General features: G+C 41.4%; 2 protein-coding genes across 2 annotated transcripts in view; one reads left to right on the top strand and one right to left on the bottom strand.

Annotated features, from left to right (window-relative positions):
* Window positions 1-168: 168 nt before the first annotated feature.
* cox6b1 (cytochrome c oxidase subunit 6B1) lies at window positions 169-4,536 on the top strand. The gene is made up of 4 exons (XM_083786714.1): window positions 169-296; window positions 2,113-2,226; window positions 3,704-3,804; window positions 4,321-4,536. Exons 2-4 carry the CDS (start codon window positions 2,121-2,123, stop codon window positions 4,372-4,374), a joined length of 261 nt encoding a protein of 86 aa, XP_083642840.1. The 5' UTR covers window positions 169-296; window positions 2,113-2,120; the 3' UTR covers window positions 4,375-4,536.
* Window positions 4,537-5,715: 1,179 nt separating this feature from the next.
* Window positions 5,716-20,350, bottom strand: part of katnip (katanin interacting protein) — a 33,088-nt gene continuing 18,453 nt past the window's right edge. The window contains exons 17-28 of the mRNA XM_083788013.1: window positions 18,442-18,650; window positions 17,299-17,377; window positions 16,642-16,819; window positions 15,385-15,550; window positions 14,772-14,944; window positions 13,899-13,966; window positions 13,375-13,485; window positions 13,063-13,202; window positions 12,446-12,547; window positions 11,702-11,862; window positions 9,011-9,096; window positions 5,716-8,727 (exon numbers count right to left, since the gene is read on the bottom strand). Coding sequence (XP_083644139.1) covers window positions 8,669-8,727; window positions 9,011-9,096; window positions 11,702-11,862; window positions 12,446-12,547; window positions 13,063-13,202; window positions 13,375-13,485; window positions 13,899-13,966; window positions 14,772-14,944; window positions 15,385-15,550; window positions 16,642-16,819; window positions 17,299-17,377; window positions 18,442-18,650 — 1,532 coding nt within the window. The 3' untranslated portion in view covers window positions 5,716-8,668. The remainder of the gene's footprint in view (window positions 8,728-9,010; window positions 9,097-11,701; window positions 11,863-12,445; window positions 12,548-13,062; window positions 13,203-13,374; window positions 13,486-13,898; window positions 13,967-14,771; window positions 14,945-15,384; window positions 15,551-16,641; window positions 16,820-17,298; window positions 17,378-18,441; window positions 18,651-20,350) is intronic.

Here is a 20,350-nt window from a genome sequence, read left to right as displayed (position 1 = left end):
ATTTCTACATTCACCGGATTTCCTTTGATTGTCTATATTTATAGCCTATGTCCGGTATATAGTCCTGCCTTGTGCACGCGGAAAATATTTATCTTCCATTCCAATGTGACCTGCATGCATGATCCGCCATGCCGTTATAGCAGGACTGCACGACCACTGGCAGCATACGTTTAAAAAGGCGCGCACGGCGCACTGGCTGCAGTATAGCAGTGGACTCAGACGCGCATTGGGCACCCCACGCGACTCTTAGGATACTACAAGTCATTTTGAACAACCTAGGACCGGCACAAGCCAAGGTAGTCTACCATTTATTTAGTTTTTCATTATCAGAAGAATAAAGTAGGTCTACTACATTGATTTTACTTTATATATGGTTTCTGTCAAATTGTCAATGCATAGCCTATAGGACTACAGGTATATAGCTCATCTGAAACTGAAACTATTTACTTTGACTGGCAGCGATTGTAGGCTATAAAATGAGCCATTACATTTGTGCTTGAATAGGTCTATAAGAGAAAACTTAAGGCAAGGATATAGGGTTCAGTTTTTTGTAAAAAAAAAGAAAAGAAAAAAAAGGTAGGCTAATTTATGGAATAATCTCAGAGGTGATGCATTCTTGATTTTTCCACAAAAAATGAATAACCTGAAATATTCCTCTTTGCTTTGAAATTTTACAATTTAGGCATTTAGCAGTAGCCTATAGCTTTCACCTCTCAGTCTCAATCCAGAGAGACTTTATAGGCTATAACAACACAGTTACACAATACATCAAATACCAAATTAGAAATAATCATCAAGGATCAGGCTAAGCTAAGAACCTAACACCTTCATCGGTTAGTATTTATTTGGGTCCGAAGGGCCTCTCCAAATCAATTTCCCTGGCTGCAGACAGTGCATTAGAGACCCAGACAGAACGTATACTAAACCCTAAGCCAAGGGACCCGTGAACTGCCCTGGGCTGCACGTAGGTAGCTGCTAAGCTGCTTACCGGTATAGTTGTTTAACAGAACCCTGGAGAGGACTGATCTGGCCTTGGGTGTGCAGGTATATCCCAAATAAGGGTTAATTAAAGAGTGTACGAAATGGAACCAAATGGACGTTATGGACAAGCTCCATTTGTAGCCTACACATGGGTCCATTTGGTTCCTTTTTTGTACACTCTCAGAGTTACAGTAGCCTAAATGAACACTCAGGATGTACCACAGAATGGACCTTTACGGGTCCATTTGGTTCTATTTGTACACTCAGCATTAAACAAACACTGATGATTTTACTGTCTTGTGTATACCTGAGCAGCAGCAGTGTAAATGTTTGCGAAACAGAAAGAAAAAATCACACCTGTGTGAACTGAGTGGCGCAACATCCAGACCCACAGGAATGCACCCATGGGGCCGGGCCGGTTCCGGCTAGCCGCCCCGGGTCCGAAACAGTCGAGAAATGACAGAGTTACTGTGTGGGGGTCCCTAGGGGTTCCCTCTACTGTACTGTACTGTCACTCTACACTATAGAATGCTTTGTCTAGTAATGTCTACATAATATGCTATCTAAATTACATAATTTAGCCTTACACCTGCAAGGTCGTCAAGGCTAGGGCAAGTAGGGTGTTATACGGCATGTGCTGTGAGCTATAGGTGGAGTCTGAAGAGGTGGGTTTTGTTTGTTGCTGACTTATTCGAGAGATGATACTTCCGCACACCCGGTTTAATTTTACAGCAGGTGCGTATAGGTCCTGGCAGAACAGCAAACATTTTAGAGGAGGAGAGACCCGCACACTGGTTCAAGAGGTTTATTTTGATAAGAGTCGTAGCAACGTTTCAGCCTTTCGGCCTTCTTAATCTTCAGGCATAGTTTTAGAATAGGCTGACACATTAAATACACAACAGTAGGTATAGACAACCAATCAAATTGTATATAGTAATCATTCATCAGATAGCAGCTGTGAAAAACCCAGTCATGTGACTTAAGGTGCAGTACTTCTGTAGAACATTCCAGTATAATATTGAAAGTCACCAATTTGTTGTTGCTGACCTGAAATGAACCTTTAGCCTACATTCACACCTTCAATTTGCCTGTTATCTTGCATCATGTAAAATAATAATATTTTGTTAACAGAGCTGAAGATGGCAGAGGACATTCAAACAAAGCTCAAGAACTACCGCACTGCACCGTTTGACTCCAGATTCCCGAACCAGAACCAGACAAAGAACTGTTTTATTAACTATATGGGTAAGAATGCCAGACAGATAGTGACAATCTCAAGCAAGGCAGCTATATTGTTGCATGTTATTTGTGGATTTCCAACCTCTGCCTCAGCCAATGGCAACCCCACACCTGCCAATTGATTACTTAACCAGTCCACTTTTCACAGTCAGTTTGCACTCTTCAGACACAGGCAGACAGACAGATACAGAGATCTCCATGTGGGAACACAGACAGACAGTTAAAATGGGTGCTATGACAATGGGTATTGCTACAGAGATCTCCATATACAGTATGGGCACAAAAGGGAGACAGACAGATAGTTAAAACGGGTGCTATGACAATGGGTATTATTAGGTTCCCAAGTTGCATCGTACTGTAGGCTGGTGACCGACGGGCACGTACAGGTCTAGTCCAATTATTAAAACACCACAGGCAGAATCTTAGTCTGTATATCGTTCGGCCGTAATCGTCTTCCAAAGTTAGGGGGAGGAGCCTATTTAACAAAAAAATGCCACAAATCTTGTGCAATCCACCCCAAATTTTAATCACATGTCGAGGGTGGTTTAATCAACAGAGCCAAAAGCAATTCCATTTTCATCCATAGGGGGCGCCACAAATGCGAGAAAAAAAACAAACTTTTATTGCAAAAACATGACTTTTGGGGAATAAATCCCCTTCAAATTACTCAAAATATCTGTGGGAGGGGCCTATATTTCCGAAGGCGTCTGTGTGATCGAGGCAACCACACTTTGCAATTTCCCCAGAATTACACCTTTCCTGTACTACTTCTCTGACACCTCAAAATACATACATCAATAATATGATCTATTAAACCCACATATATTCTAGTGTGCACATAATCTGCATATATACAAATCATTATTTAATAATGATTATAGTCCCTAAAAGGCCACTAAATTGGTTGAGGTCAAAATGAGGATCTTTAAATAAGCAGAGTCTGAAGCTTCCTGAAGCAGTTCACTCAGTGGACTGGGCGGGGTCTATGGGCTGGAAACCAGGCTAAAGCTAATCCAATTTGAGCATAGGTCTTTTGACTGTTGGTTTGGTAGCCTCATTATATATTGGAAAAAAAAAAAAACTATACACCAGAAATGTATGAGTTTCAAATGTAGTCGTACACCTGCCATGTTGGGGACCAAGCAGGTGTTGCAAACAGATGAATTGGTTCTGTCAATTAGACTGTTCAGACAAATTGAAACACCTATGTTGGTCCTCAACATGGCAGGTCTAGGACTACATTTGAAACTCTTGTCAAAGTGAGTAGCCAGGTCACTAGTGTTCAGAAGAGCAGTCTGTCTGACTCGTGTACTCATGACAGGTGGTCTGATTGTCATCATCACGCTATTACATTTACATAGTTACATTATTGGGATTTATTTACAGTAGGCCATTCAAACATACTTCATTGCAGTTTGAAGAGGAATGGCTGATTTGTTTGTGTTGTTTACGTTCATGTTTTTATATTCATTGCTGTTTTTAGACTATCACCGTTGCCAGAAAGCTCTGGACGCCAAAGGAGTGGACATCGCCCCCTGTGAATGGTATAGGAGGGTCTACACGTCACTCTGCCCCAACTCCTGGGTAAATAAATGCTTCCCACTTCTGGACTTCTCCAGCTCCCACAACTTTTCATCACCAGAATTTTAATAGTCCTGACTTTGTCGTTTGGCAGAAGTCAAGCAAATTAATCTTTCTGAGCCTTCCTCTGAGCATCCCCTCATGGGAATTAAAAACACACTCCCAGATAGAGTGTGTTATTAGTCATGTACATTGTGCAAGATTAGTTCTATCCACAACATGGGATCTTTAAGTCTTTATAAGACAGGGGTTTTCAACTGATTGTGAAGCAGGGACCACCACCCTTACCCTCCTCAGGTTGATTGTTAATCAACCTGGGGAGGGCAGGTGGGGGCACCACTGTTGTCTTGGGTGGAGATAGGGGCTGAGGGCCGATTCATACTCCTATTTTAACGCTGTTTCGGCACTGTAGTGCCGAAATGATTTCGGCTCGTCAGAAATTTTCAGTAGCACCGAAGAGCCGACTTTAGGACAAGAATATTAAGACTTAAAGTAAATTTGTACCCATTTGCTCTTCAGATTCAGAAATGGGATGACCAGAGAGAGGAGGGCATCTTCCCAGGGAAGATTTAAAGGAACACAGTCTTCACTGCTAACTAGCTGTGCGAGGGGTAGGATTCCAGTGGACTCTTTCACTACCTTTCAATTGCTGCTCTGCTAGAATTGGGAGCAGAAAATTAACTGAATGTCATTCCTTATTAAATAAGACAATGAATTGTATTGCACATTAAAATGACTCGGTGATATATTTATAGATACCAAGTGTCTGTCTTTTTCTTTCCACCATGAGGAATGGTCCCAGTTCTGGACAGGATGGTTTATGTTTGATAATAGTATCACATCATTCAAAATCGATCCATGGGACCATAATTCACACATAATTACATGAGAGTAATCTCTAATGGTTATAACTGTATCCAAGTCAGTTTACAGTGAAGAGGCTCACCCGAGTGATGCAAACGAGCTGGACAAGATCAACTTTCTAATTATGTTGGCCTGTCTAAAACCTAAAAAATTGAGGGGTATGATGTTGGGGGGTTATGATCGGTATGATGTTGGTAGACCCAAAACCCCGTTGACCTCAGGATACATCACTGAGGATACGTCCCACTGATCCCAGCCCCAGGTGCATCCATGCGATGTATTTTTAGTACGGGTGTAACGATATAGTAACTGCATCGAAAAATTTATACGTATCGAATCGATGTTAAAATGTATCGTTATAGTTCTATATATAGTGACTCATAGGAATAGACTATGTGACAACCAGGTATAGTCTGGTGACCACCAGAGAGACGGGTGACAGCCGGAATGTAGCAGTATGGGTTAGCGCCCCAGCCTGCGTTTAAGTTAAATAACTCAGAAATTCATTCATCATTTTTGACCATGGGCTATAGCCGTACGGCATACTATAGCACGCCGTTTTTGGCTATAGAACAAATGGCTATAGAACAAATGGCTATAGCACAAATGGCAAATGGCTATAGCACAAATGGCTATAGAACAAATGGCTATAGCACAAATGGCAAATGGCTATAGCACAAATGGCTATGCAATGTATTTTTAGTTGTATTAATTAATTTAATATTAATGTTATATTATCACCAAATCTTATGAATTGGGAAACTGGAGAAATCTTCAATTACAGGGATCGACCACAAGGGTGTGCTGACAGGGCATTTCAGGACACTCACTGTTGCTGGTGTCTGCTGCCAGGGGCTGGAGTGGAGAAGATAAGAGCACAGGGGCTGCAGTTCAACTGAAGCAAATAGGATACTGAACAAATGATGTCTCTTTTCAACTACAAGAACTATGCCTTGCCGTGAAACGCATTTCACTGCTTGTTTTAATGATCACACGATTGTGTTCCATCTTGGATCAAAGGCAAAGTTCCTGTTTATCAACAACAATGAAAACACATTTTCAAGGTTTTAAAGAATAAATACCATGTCATTTTTTTTAGATGGAAAGTTATATAAATCTTAGTGTTTTGCCAATTATTTGGGGGCCCACTTGCGGCTTACAGGTTGAGAATCACTGCTCTAGGTGTTTGACTTCTCTCCAGAAACGTAGGTTTATTTATTCAAATATACCTACAGCTAATACAGGTATAATATGAACAAGATTAGAAAAATAATCAAATATGTTTTCAACACAGAACATCAACAACTCATACAATAATAGCCACCACTGCTCGGAGCAGGACTGAGATTAGACAGAGTGATGGCTATTGTCACCCTTGGACACAATTAAAAACATACTGCATTTCATATCATGTGATTCCTCCCATTGTATACAAGGGCATAGAGTATGAAATAGGCTATAGTGTGGCTCAATGAAGCAGCAGGGTTGGTTTCCCCTCAGAAAGACAAAAATGTCTAAAATGGTAATATCAGCCAAGAAGGTGACTGTTCCATGCAACAAAGTAATACAGTATATTATATTATATAGCATAGTTTGGTACAACACCAATTACAATTATTATCATGAAGGTAGAAGCAGATTTCATCCCACATTAAATATAACCTTTCCCCTCTTTGAGGTATGTTGACTGTATTTGCATATTTCTGTGAGCTACTCAACATCCAAACATAACTGGCAGATGTAGTTTTTCCAACACGTTTCAAAAACACTGTTGGAAAGATATTTTACAGATTCAAGAAACAATTCTCTCCAAATAGTTTTCCTATAGCAACTTCTATAAAGGTCACTTGGATAATAAACAAGTCTTTCTACCTGGTGCTGAGCAGAAAAAGGTTATACTTAGAGGGGAGGACAAAACATTGATTGACATAATTGGCATTACTGTGGAGTGCCAAATATTTGTCTGAAAGGAAGTCTCTAAATAGCCACTGTAGCTAGTATGGCTGTAGTCTTCATTTGAGCTTAGCAAAAATGTAGCTTGCAAACCACTTTGGCCATCAAATATAAATCCTCCAAAGGTGAAAACCCCCTTTACCACCACTTGCTCCATGTAAAACCATTAGTCTTTTCTTTGTAATATATTAGACAATATATATAAAGTAACATCAAACTGCATAGCAATAAGATTGGTTGGTGCACATTACGGGCGTGTCAGTCAGATGACACTGCCAGGTCTGAGGGCTCTCATAAATCAAGCCTACAGCTTGACAGCAGAGTTAAAATTCACTTACAGGTGTAAAAATTGCAGTGTCTTGTTATGCAGGTCTGCCTGTGCCCTAGAGCTTTGTCAATCTGTGCACCACAAGCAGCATTAAAGTACACAGCACAAAAGTCACAAGTAGCAGCCACAGATAATAGTGGTTAGGACTATAGGCACAATAATAGGGCTGGCCGATTGCAGCCTCATGGTTTACCCTGACACAGTGGGAGGGGCAACAGGGGATAACTACACGGGAACGGGATAAAATACAGATTTGTGACAAATTAAAGGAAAAAGCTGAATAGCTGAGTGGAGAAACATAATGAATGCATCTGCTTCCATACAGGTGTACTGCATGGTAAATTAAGCAATTCATATCCATTCCCATCTTGTATAAACATTTGATTATGTGATAATGAAAGAGGATTTATTACTGGGGCACAAATGTCAGGAGTTTCAGTCACAAAGGCTGCTCAACTTGCAAGCCTTTCAATAGGAACAGTGACTGAAGTGATCGACACCTGCATTTGGATCTATGGAAAAAGACATTTACAGTTAATTATAAGTAAATTGGATCATAAATTGTGGTTGAAAGAAACCATGATGCTCGTGCATTAGTATAATGTGTAAAGAAAAACAGAAGAGCAACTCTTCCTCAAGTGACTGAGAATGTCAATGTAGGACGTGATCAGACTGTGACAGTCCATCGACAACTACGTAGAGAGGGATATTATACTAAGTTTGCAGTGATAACTCACCCGTTACAAAGACAAATGCACATTTGAGAGTTCAGTGGTTTACACACAAATAAGAAAATGTTAATATAGTCACCATACTCGCCACGTGTGTGGTGGTGAGTGCAAATGTAGCATACATCAGGAGAATGGTAAAGGCCTGAATACATGACCCCTACAGTGAGGATATGTTATCCTGTGGTGGAATTTTCCTGACATGGTTTGGGTCCACTTGTCTCCTGGCTTAGAGGGAAGTGTCACAATACAAAGTTGTGATCATCACCTTTATTCTATGATGAAACAATTCTATTCTGATGCGAGTGGTCTCTTCCAGGATGTCAGTGACCGCATCCACAGGCCGTGAGGGGTCACTGAATGGTTTTACAAGTATGAAAATTATGTCAATTGCCAATCATATCCTATAGCCTTCACAGTCACCAGATCTCAATCCAATTGATCATCTATGGGAGATTTAGGACTGATCTGTTATTGGACAGTGCTCTCCAGCACCATAATCAAAACACCAAATGAGGGAACCTATTCTTTTAGAATGGTGCATCCCTCCAGTAGTTTCAGAGACTTGTGCAATCAATGCCAAGGCATACTGAAGCTATTCTGGTGGCTTGTGTTGGCCCAACACGTTACTAAGACACGTTATGTTGGTTTTTCCTTTCATTTCTCACTCGTCGAGTCGTCAGTAACATATATTATCTGTTGGAGTGTCTATATGGTAAGGGATCCAAACATAGCAATCCAACCATTAAATGGAATCCCGTGGGCACATACAAACCCACTGTGTTCAGTACTGTTCAGCCCGTCCTCTGCAGCGGGGACATCATAGGCAGCCAAACGCATGTCACCATAAGGATGGCAAACTGAGCGCTTTGGAATTGGTTTTGTAAGGGAGGTACAGGAGTCAACCACAAGACTGCGAAGTAGTCACTCATAGATCCTCCCCTTGCAGTTGTATTCCTTTCATTAGAGTGTAGCTTGACATCATGTCTGTGTGTCAGTACCTCCGCTTTCCCTGCTTCCTGGCGTCAGTCATGCAGGTTTTAGGCCGAAGGGCTGCGTTGAGGGAGAACAAACATAATTGACATATTGAAGCTATTGACAATATTCACATGGCTGCCATTTAGCCGTTTTACACTCTGGGGGCTAAGATAGGAAAATGGCCAATTCGGCCAACGTCAGGTCCAGGGCCCTGCAGGGGTCCAGTGAGTGTGTACAAATAAATATACTGAGGATTGATTTGGGTCGAGAATCACCTAATTAGACTAAATGCATTATACTGTATTACATTACTATGTCACGTGAGCAATTACATTCAGAACACACTGACAGGCCCCACCTGGATCAGCAGTCTGCTTCTTCTTATTTTGATGGACTATCTGGTTCTCGTTAGTCATCTTCACGTCCTGGTCCTCCACATAATTACTGCAACACAAACAAGGGAGGGAAGACAAAGCGCAGGGTTTTACTCGAGTACATGTGTGCTCTGGCCACGCCTGCCGTATGATGCCGGAATAGGGGAGCAGACGAAATGGAGGGCTGATAACAGCAAAGCTTGAGGCCAGCAAGTCCAGGCCTTGAGACAAAAGACAGGGCTAGAGAGAAGAAAAACAAAAACAAAAACAAAAAACATAAGGGAGCGATGAGGGGGTTGTCAGGAGGTTTTTTGGGGCTACTGAGGCACCACAAGCCAAGCTGTGGGAGGGGGGCAAGGGAGTGGGATGAATTGGGGTTCGTTCAAGGACACTGCAGATATCTTCATTACAGGGATCGACCATGAGGGGGTGCTGACACAGGGCTTTTCAGGACACTGTTACTCACTGTTGCTGGTGTCTGCTGCCACGGGGGCTGGAGTGGAGAAGAGCACAGCTGCAGTTCAACAACTCGTTAAAGCAAATAGGACCAAAACAAATTATGGCTCTTTCCAACTACAGGAACTATGCAAACCATGCTTTGTAGTGAAACCTATTTTACAGGTTATGGATTTGTTTCAATTTACAATTTTTAAATTGGACGCTCTTAATACAGAGTGACTTACCAAATAATAACTAAATTGGATCCATATACAGTAAGCTCTGTTTCAGATAGGGTTATCAAAACCCAGAATTCAGAACGTATGCTTTCAAATGTCTAATGTCAAATTTCTAATATGGCAGCTCAACAAGTTTACGGTGTATCACAATTTGCAGATAGTCTATTTTTGCTTTTGTTTTAGGACGTACGGTACACCTCCAATCTGAGGGGCGATAGACCTGATAGATATTAATCATATTATTTTAACCCATTCAGGACGGTAACCCCGTTTGGTGTTTTACCCTTTCTGGACGGGAACCCCCTTTTGGGAGTATATACAGTAACAAAATAACATTTTAGAAATTTTAGAATAAATACATTTTCAGAAAACCTACATCAGTATTTAGAAGCCGTTTTTAGAATCAGCCTGAAAACCGGTGGAAAAACACTGCTAAAAATCTGAAAAACGCAGCAGCACACTGCAGGGACCTTTAGTCCTAAATGGGTTCAACAAAAACACAGAACTTCACAGGAATGTTCTGGGTGACCCTTAGTAGTGGAAAAGAGCCATTGAAGATGCCTTGAATAGTTCACGTTCAAGACGTCATCTTACTGGGACCATTTAGAAAATGCATTGTCAAGCACAATATGCAGAAGGCAATGTGGAAAGTAACCAATCAGCTACAAAAACAATATACCCCCCCAGAGAGGACGTATAGGGCCTTAGTCTACTCCTCCTCCCAGCCAACACTCCCCACTGACAGGTAGTTCATCCATAGGACCCCAAATCACACCGTAGAAAGCATGAGTGTCTATTTCAAACAAAGTGTTTTTTGACTGGGGGGTCACATTTTGACAGCAGGAATTGCCTGTCATAATTTGACCCCCCAGTATTAGGATGTATTAGGATGTTGATATTCATTCATCAGCCAACACTGACGACATAGTAAAAATCAGGCAGCCAATCAAATCCTTGTATCTAGGTCAGGGGACCCCTTTACAAAGAGAGATGAAGCAGGGACCGCACACTACATATTGTATAACATTGTGTTGCAGATTAAACTTTTCCATAGATTTCATAGATTCACCAGTGTTAAGTGAGGGGCGATCTTATCATCGTACATCATCATACATCATCTCATTCCGGCCAATCAGAATTTGCATCCTCAACTCTTTAATGTTTGTATTACGCAATGTTTGTGTTTACACGAACACTCAAAATTGTCCATTCATTGTCAATGGGATTTAATGTTTGTGTAGAAGTTTATGCACATACACCAAAAGCTGAACCCTCAACTATCACCCCTCAAACATCACACTTGTGTGAAGTGAGGGGCGCTCTTACCATCAAACATCACATTCCGTGCTAAGCCAATCAAATCATCACAAAAGCCATTCCGGCCAATCACTTTTGGCATTTTCCCTCACTTTTATCTTCAATACGTACTTTGCTCAGCCAATCAAATCATCGCTATGGGGTGATCAGCCAATCACAAGGCAATGTTTGTGTTCACACAAGCTGGGCATAGGAGGGGGCTAGCGCCCCTCAAAAAAAAAGTATCCTATAACACAAAGATTGTAGCTGAGGACCCCTATGGCAGTGGTTTTCAACCAGTGGTCCTTGAGGGGGTTCCAGGTGGCCCCCAGCTAAATGATGGAGAATTGGTAATCAAATGGAACCTAATAGTACGGGTCCATTTGGTTTCATTTTATGCTCTCAAGAGTTAAATTATCGTTAAACATCTGCATTACTTAATTTACAAGAAGTTGACACAATTAGAGATTGTAGAATAATTGTTATTTTGATCACCACATCAATACGGTATGTAATTGTGGACACAATCTTAATCCAACGACAAGAAAAAAGTTTTGGGACTGAGAGGCTAAATCTCATAAAATGGTTGTCCGTGGCTCAACAAATGCAGAATAAATAATGGTCCTTGATATGAAAAGGCTTGAAAACCACTGCCCTAGTTGAAGACTCATGATCTAGGAGTGAAAAAATGGCCAGGTTTACCTGATGACGGTGTTCCTCTCCCGGTGGGCGATGTAGGCGTTGTCGGTGAAGAGGATGGTGTGGTACGGCACTACGGGGTCGCCACTGGGCAGGATGCCTCGCGCCACGTGGCCCACGCTGTCCAGGATGCCGTTGTACACCAAGAGGTCGTCCACCAGCAGCTGTCGACCAAAATGCACAGTGTGCACACTCACCACTATAAACCCAACAAAACCTGGAATGCATCTGTGTCGCTTTAGCTTTTAACCACATTTTAAACTGTGGCTGTTAAAAAATAGCAGCCGTGCTACGATCTGCTATTTTTGAAAAGTTGTGAAAATTTGTGCAAGTCTTTAAATATGCTCTTCTTTCACAGCAAATGTTTTTAACTCAAATCTTGGGAGGTCCCTGGTACAGAATAGTTTGAGATGGGGGTCTCAAATATTTATAATTGTGTGGTTCCTTGACATGAAAAAGTTTGAGATCCACTGACATAGTTTTCAGAAAACTGTCAGGATTTAGAAGACATTTGTAGAATCAGGTCTCCGGTCTTAACGGGTTAAAGTTAAACCCTATATTGTTGACCTGAGAGTCCCTCAGGGCTCTATACTAGTGTCTTTTCTATTTTCACTCTACATTAAGTATTTTCACTATTTCCAGCGAAGGTTTTCCCCCAGATTAACCTTAATCCATGCATTTATTATTGCACATAAACATGTCCAGAAGTGAAAGACAAATTAGAAAGTTGGCGGGACAGAAGCTTACCCCGAACTCCTTGACTCCTCTCTGTGGCGTCTTGGAGTAGTTCCACAGCTTAATCATGGACACGGTCACTGGCTGGTCAAATATGACATACACACGGTTCACCTGTGTGACACACAACCGGTACACATAAACATCCCTATTCCGAGGAGGCAAACATTTGGCGAATCTATACGGTCACAAACTAAACTATTTTAGACGAAGTGATTTGGTGCAGAGGGAGAAGAAAAGGATGGAGCCTACTATAGACCCCAGGGGTCTATAGTAGTAGCTGGTTTAAGTTAAAAGAAGGCATATCTGAGAATTATGACTAAAACATAATTGCAAGGACATTACAATTTTAGGACGGCATTGAAAGATCTACAAGGCCAAACAGTCTATTTTTCGGTGTGTGACATTGCCGAAAACTAACCCTAAACACAAAACCCAACCTCTAAATGTCTAAACGTAAACCCAACATGGATCTTTTCCTAATTGTAATCCTCCCCCAATCATATTTTAACCTTAAAACAACCATTTATTTTGTGACGACGAGGAAAATTGGTAGTGTTTCTCAAAAGTACACACACACATGCACGCTCGTGCGTTCGTGCGTGTGTGTGTTCCTATGTGTTCCTCACCAGTCCAGGCAGCACTGGGGCGAGCCACATGTGCCTTCCGTCGAGGGTGCTGTTGAGTCCATCTACCAGTTTGTCTGGAGTCCTCACATCACCGTTCACACTGTCCAGCACGTTCACACTGTCTGGGAACGCAGCGATATCTGACGAGGTTCATGTTGAGGAATGGAAGTATTAACGCATTAAGACCTGAGGCTGATTATATCTACAAATGCCTTCTAAACCAGTAGTTCGCAAACTATTTCGCCACTCCAAGTTCAGAGCGAACTCAGGTCCAGTTTACAGTAAGTGGTTAAAACTGTACACAAAGGATACTGTTGTCACTGAGAGTGATCTTCTGGTGGTTCTGGTCGTAGAACTCGAGGCCGTTGAGGCCGATGTAGTATGGATCCCCCCAGGTAGTCAGCAGCTGCAGCTGGAAGATAACTGGCAGGGCAGATGTCAAGGAAAAGCTGACATGGAAGACATTGTGTAAACCCAGTGGAACCATCCTCAATTGCCCCTGGGGGGGGGGGTCATTGAGGAGGTTGAGGGGGTCCCCAACAAAATGTGTTAATATAGCAATTTATCCCTACAGTGTATACAGTACATCAGCAATTTAACTATAGCATTTTCATTATACTTAGTGAGCTTGTTACGCTTCATGAACTTGTAGCATAAAAATAGATACTGTACTACCACTTAAACATAATAGGACTATTATGTTACGGCGTTACGGACAAACACATACATAATGTCTCTGTCGGGGGGAAACCTCATGTCCATAACTGTTACTTTTTCAGGATTCAAATTCAAAAATAGCAAAATTATTTCAGCCACCTTCTTTAAGGAAAGGATACATCCCCAAGGCATGATGGGGGCTTCATAGTCCATGCTGGCCTGCTCCTGCTTTTTACAGCCTGCTCTGCTAGTTTCAGACAAGAGAGAAGCACCATTGAGAATGTACAGTTCTCATAACTACAGCATGGTCATTTGGTTTGATCTTTGTCTGATGCAGTGCTTCTCAATCAGTAGTCCGGGGACCACCAGTGGTACATCAGCTGGTTCCAGGTGGTCCCCAGCTATATGGAGCTGGTAAGCAAATGGACCCTTATAGATCTTTAACTCTTGAGAGTGTGAAACCCAACAGGTTTTTTTTTACCCCAGGGGTTAACTGGGGACAGCACACTCTATAGTAGGGAGGATTATCACAACAAGAAATAAGTGCTATTTGAACGAAGTGAAATCGCTGAATATACCTTTAATTTACAAGAAGTCTACACAATTAGAGAATGTAACAACCACTGGTCCAACTGTAATTGATTAGTTAGTAGTACGTTTGTCCTCTTTCTTCATGTGTACATTTCTCCCATTGTATTTACTCTCCATTCCCTAATATGTGTAATTACCTAATATTAACCCATTTAGACCTGTTTGTTACACCGACTGTATATGCTGTTGATAACAACAACATATACCTTTCAAGACAGGAACGCCTCTGTGTCATTTTAGCTGTTGCTATTAGGAACATCATTTTCTTTAATTAAAAAAAAGAAAAGGTTTTCAGAAAACCTTTAGAAGGTGTTTCTAGAATCGTCCTCAGGTCTAAATGGGTAGAATATGTGCACTTTCACTTATGTTAAATGCATTGAATTGTATTATAATCCACAACATTTTTATCTAAAGTGTGATAGCAAAAGAAGTGAATCCAACGTGAATCCATCTCCTATTACTTGTGTGAGAAGTCTTCCGTGCTCTTGTTGTCAGAGGTGGGGGTCTGGAGGAAATCTATGAAGAGAATCTCCTGGGCAAAGTCAAAGTGACAGTTTCCCGGTCCCTTCCTGATGAGGAAGCCGTCTGCTGGGGAGATGGGAGCATTGTCCATGAAAACGTGGATCACCTTTGTCTGAAAGGAGAGGTTATGGTTAACCCTGCAACCTCTGCACTTTGAATGTAGAGGCCAAAATCTATGTTTTGTATTATTATTATTACCGGTATTTACCAGAATGCAATGTTTATACAACAGAGTAAATTGTCACGAAATGTTCGGTTTAAGTGACTGGAATATTAAAATGAATAAATGAGGCCCGGGCGGCTAGTGTAGCGGTCCGGGCACCTAGGCTGCAAAGCCAGCCTGACGGCGTGTCGAGTGTTCGACTCCCACGTGTCTCCCCCCATTTCCTATCACCATACTGTACCCTATCCAATAAAGGCAGAAGGAACTGCAAACATTATATATCACGTGAGCAGTTTATTACAAATATATTGGTACAGAGATGCAACTGATTTTCTTTTTTCTTTTAATTTCCTTCCTGTACCACAGATTACTGGACGGGCTTGTCTCACCCCTCTGTAGGAGTCCTCTGGGGACTTGTTGTAATTCCAGATGCGCAGACCGGCGATGGTCTGTGTCTTGTCAAAGGTGAGCGTCAGGGTATGGGGCTCTCCATAGGAGAAGGGGATCAGCCACATGTTCTGGTCGTCTGTAGTGATGTTGTGGCCGTCTATCAGCCTGGAGGATGGAGAACACAGTCTGAGATGCCTCTGCGATCCACATAACCATCTAGAACCCTTTGTGTTACTGGTGGCTTGTGATGTTGGTCATAATTTTTGAAGACCCTACAGCTGGCTAACGAGGCACCGTCGTAGGTGCGTCAGGCAGAAATGCACCGCAGGTAGTAGAAATGTAGTGACAGGACTAAACCAGTGGTCTGGAGTGTTTAGTACATTGATTATGACTCACAATCCACTTGATATTACTGCTGACCATTTAAGTATGCTGTAATTTGGATTGGTTTCCATTCAATTTAATACAGTATGAAAATCAACTTGAAGAGACTTGAAACCTACCTTGAGATAGTTAATCCAACATACTAAAATCAATTGCGCAATTTTTTTGTTGACATGGTTGTTATCATTGCACTTTAACCCATTCTGACCTGAGATCAGATTCATACGAGGTTTCCGCCGGACACACACTGGTCTGATGAACCCATTCTGACCTGAGATCAGATTCTAAAAATGTCAGTCGCTCTTCGATTTTTCAAAAATAGCAGACCTACAAGCTCGTATCGCGCCACTCGGTGGCGCGATATGAGCTTGTAGATCTGCTATTTTTAAATAGCTTTTGACACCAAAATGGGTGCCCGGTCAGAATGCGTTAAAGCAGATTGATTTAAAAGGTCTAACCCAAAATAGTGATTTACTGTACAATGAGGCTTCCATGGAATGAGACTTAGCTAACATTGACTGAATTATTTGAAATGTAAGCAAATAAAACTATTCATGGAAAGATGGTATTTATTTATTTATGTACGATAAATGGATTAACCTACTGTATGAATGGACAATGCCATGTAATGACACTTCCATGGTCCTTTGAGTTACTACAAAATGTAAATAACAAGTGCATGTCATTTCTGTTGGGTGTTAAGTAAACCTCATATGTCCAAAACTGTAACTTTTCAGGGTTGAAATTCGAAAAGCGAAAGTAGCAGATCTACAAGCTCAGCTTGTACACTGGCTACTTTTGCTGTTTTGTGTGACACTGATCAAGTAGGGCATTTACGAAAAAACACAGAATGGTGAGAGAGCAGGGCTTACTTGTCCAGCGTGCGTAGGTCCTGGCCGTAGCCGGGCAGGTCATTGAGGTCCCTAGGCGAGGCGGCCACCATACTGAGGTCCAAAGGAAGACTCTCTCCCTCCTTCCCCACCACCTCCAAGCCTGTCAGACCTAGATAATGGGAGTCTCCCCACGTCATCACCAGCTCTATCCTAAGGCCTGTGAGTGGGAGTTAGTGGGGGGAGACAGCAGACACTACTGTCACCTTGAGACACATCATTCAGTTTATCAGAACTTAACATGACACAGCATCACATCTGTTTTAAGAAAACACAATGTCGAGTCTCACTGTGACAGTGTTAGATTGGATATCAGCATTTGCAAAATTTGTGATATCACTTTTTGAGTCATATTAAACAAAAATATTGATCTAGGTCAGGGGTTCTCAACATTTTTGGCTGGGGACCCCTGGAAATGCTTTGGCCATGTCTCGAGAGCTGGGTGGGGGGGGGGGGGGGGGGACATGCAGCAAAGGATGTTGGGATCAGGATTAGCAGCCAAGGTGCCCAGACAGCTATGCCAGCCGTCCGGGCCTAAAGCAAACATTTGTAATAAATATGAATTTGGGGGTCCTTGACATGAACGTTTTTGAAACACTGTTGTACTGTATTCATTCACGTGAAGAAGAGCAGACTCACACTTTCCAGTGTACATCCCAGGTATCTGCTCAACGCTTTCCACGCAGTCGCTCACAGTGGAGTTGAGATCGAGTTTCAGCTGAAATGACAGGTAGACATGTGACTCCGTTTCACTACATCCTGCCATGATTCATTTATGTCTCATTAATTTAACTGTCAGAGGTTAGCTGAATGTACATGTACTCAGTAGTATAGGCTTACATGCTTCATATGACCATTTAATAACTTCAAAGTGAAAACCCCACAACCAATAATCTGTAAGTGCTCCAAACCCCAGAATGTGTTGGATATATCATTTCCCAAATTAGAGTTTTTCTTCTTCTTACACAATGCAACCCTGGATTTACATTACCCTCATCCATAAGAGCTTAAACGTGTGAAGACTTGATCTGCCTAGCATACAGCTCCTTGTCATAATCAGGTCATAACAGGAAAGTCGATTCAGAAGAAGTACTTTAAGTGTACGTGAAAATGTTGTGTCCCCAAGGGCAGCTGCTGGCCATTTGGGTGCCCTATTAGCCCTAAGCATAATATATTTGCAATGTTTCACTCCCAACTGAACATCTGCAGTGGTTGAAAATAATTAATACAGTATAGAAGTATATAAAAACGTATAGAAAAGTGGTGGAAAAAGTACTCAAATGTTGTACTTGAGTAAAAGTATCATTACTGGAATGTAGACATACTGTTGCAAGTAAAAGTCTGAATTCAAAATGTAATGAGTAAAAGTACAAAAGTATTGACATCAAAATGTACTTAAAGTACCAAAAGTAAAAGTACTCATAATGCAACGTGTCCTGTTCAAACAAGCAGATCTACAAGACTGTGTAGCTTATAGATCAGCTATTTTCAAATGGTCGAAATTAATATAGGGCTGGAGTGGTAAATGTATGTTTTGTAATAATAATTCAAATCTACAAGAAGACAATCTACAACGATTGTAACGAAGGTTTTCAAATAAGTGTAGTGGAGTACAAGTACAATATTTGCCTCTGAAATGTAGAGTAGAAGTATAAGTACAGACATTTTGAAATACTCCAGTAAAGTATTAAAAAGTACCTCAAAAGTGTACTTAAGTAAATGTACTTAGTTACTTAAATTCCACCACTGGAAAAAGGAACAAAAAACAGCATTCCAACTCACAGCGAGGTCCCCTTCTCGGAAGCCGGCCTGTGTGAAGGGTCGTTCTTCGCCCTCGCCGTCAGCAGTACGGGGTCTCTGCAGCTCCTCCTCATACGTCAGGTTCTCTGAGCCCTCACCCTCGCTCTGGAAGGTCTCGTCGTAGCGAGACATGGCCTCCAGGATCTCATCATCAGTGGTGAAGAGAATAGTGTCGCCAAACTGGTCCAGTCCTGGGGTGGGGGGGGGGGGGGGGGGTGGGTAAATATTTTAACTGAGCGTTTTCTCCAAAGCAGAGAATGTTTGTGCAAATAAAAGCAGAGAATGTTTGTGCAACTAAAAGTTGGTTTGTTAATACTAATACTAATAGTAATAGTAATACATAAATAAAAAACATGAAAAGAAATAGGGTAACCCTTCATTTTACGGTATGGTAATTACCAGGTAACTACCATATAATTACCTGGCATGGGTAGTACCCATGTAAACACAGTGAACACAGTTACCATATAATTACCTGGTAGTTGTCAGGAAAATACTTGGTAATTACCTGGTACCTAATGGGTAACTTACCTGGTAGCAGAGTAAATACTTATAAATAAAGGTTAGTTACCTGGTAGTTGTCAGGAAAATACTTGGTAATTACCTAATAGCTACTGGGTAACTTGCATGGTAGCATAGTAAATATTTATAAATACTGGGTAGTTACCTGGTAAGTACACAGTAAATACTTATACCTACCCGGTAACTATCTGGTAGTTATTGACAATACTTGGTAATTACCTATAGGGTCTACATGGGTAACCTGCCTGGTCGCAGAGTAAATACTTCAAATACTGAGTAGTTAACTGGTAATTACATAGTAAAAACCTATAAATACAGGGTAATTACCTGGCAGTTGTCAGGAAAATACTTGGTAATTACCTGGTACCTAATGGGTAACTTACCTGGTAGCAGAGTAAATACTTATAAATACTGGGTAGTTACCTAGTAATTACACAGTAAATACTTATAAATACAGGGTAATTACTAGGTAGTTGTCAGGAAAATACTTGGTAATTACCTGGCAACTAGTGGGTCATTCACCATGGTAAGTTTCATGTAATGACCAGGTAATTATACAGTAAATAGTTATACATATAGGGTAATTACCTAGTAGTTGTAAGGGAAAATACTTGACCTAGTAATTACTGCATAACTACATAGTAGTTACTGGGTAATTACCGTACCGTAAAATGAAGGGTTACCAGAAAGGGTGTTGGGTTTCTTCTAAGAAATAACACTAAATAGCCTTTTGGGTTCCAAGAAATGGAAAACATAATTTCTGTTCTGTTCTGAGAAACCATAACTGAATAGAAAGGCTATTCTGTTCCATGTGCACAACAAATTCCAATCTGGCTTTAGGAAAGGTCACAGCACAGAAACAGCACTTGTAAAAGTAATGAATGATCTTAGGGTGTCTGCTGACAAGAAACATGTATCCGTTCTCTTACTTCTAGATCTAACGGCTGCATTTGACACGATTGATCACTCAATTTTAATACAGCGTCTGGAGCACTGGATAGGCCTGTCTGGTACAGCCCTGTCCTGGTTTTCCTCCTACCTATCTAACAGAAGTTACTTTGTCAATCTAGCCGAGTTTGACTCAGATAAACACGACATCAGTTCTGGTATTCCACAGGGCTCGATTCTTGGCCCTCTGCTTTTCTCCTTGTACATACTGCCATTGGGCGAACTCATTGCCAATCACGGAGTCAATTTTCATTTCTATGCTGATGATACCCAATTATATCTTTCTGTGGCTCCAGATGATCCCTGTGCTTTAGACCCGCTGCTTACCTGTCTGTCTAGCATCAAATGTTGGATGAGTGAGTACTTTCTCAAGCTAAATGAGGATAAGACAGAAGTTCTCATAATCGGTTCTAGTGAGCAG

The sequence above is a fragment of the Protomyctophum parallelum genome (assembly GCF_964188405.1).
Source record: "Protomyctophum parallelum genome assembly, chromosome: 17".
Classification (NCBI taxonomy): Eukaryota; Metazoa; Chordata; class Actinopteri; order Myctophiformes; family Myctophidae; genus Protomyctophum; species Protomyctophum parallelum.
This window is presented reverse-complemented; position numbering and strand designations above follow the sequence as displayed.

Bases quoted from the DNA above. Each gene is read 5' to 3' on its own strand.
- cox6b1 (XM_083786714.1), top strand. From the start codon at position 2,121: ATGGCAGAGGACATTCAAACAAAGCTCAAGAACTACCGCACTGCACCG. The intron at 2,227-3,703 runs GTAAGAATGCCA...TGCTGTTTTTAG, and splicing joins CTGTTTTATTAACTATATGG to ACTATCACCGTTGCCAGAAA. The intron at 3,805-4,320 runs GTAAATAAATGC...TTTGCTCTTCAG, and splicing joins CACTCTGCCCCAACTCCTGG to ATTCAGAAATGGGATGACCA.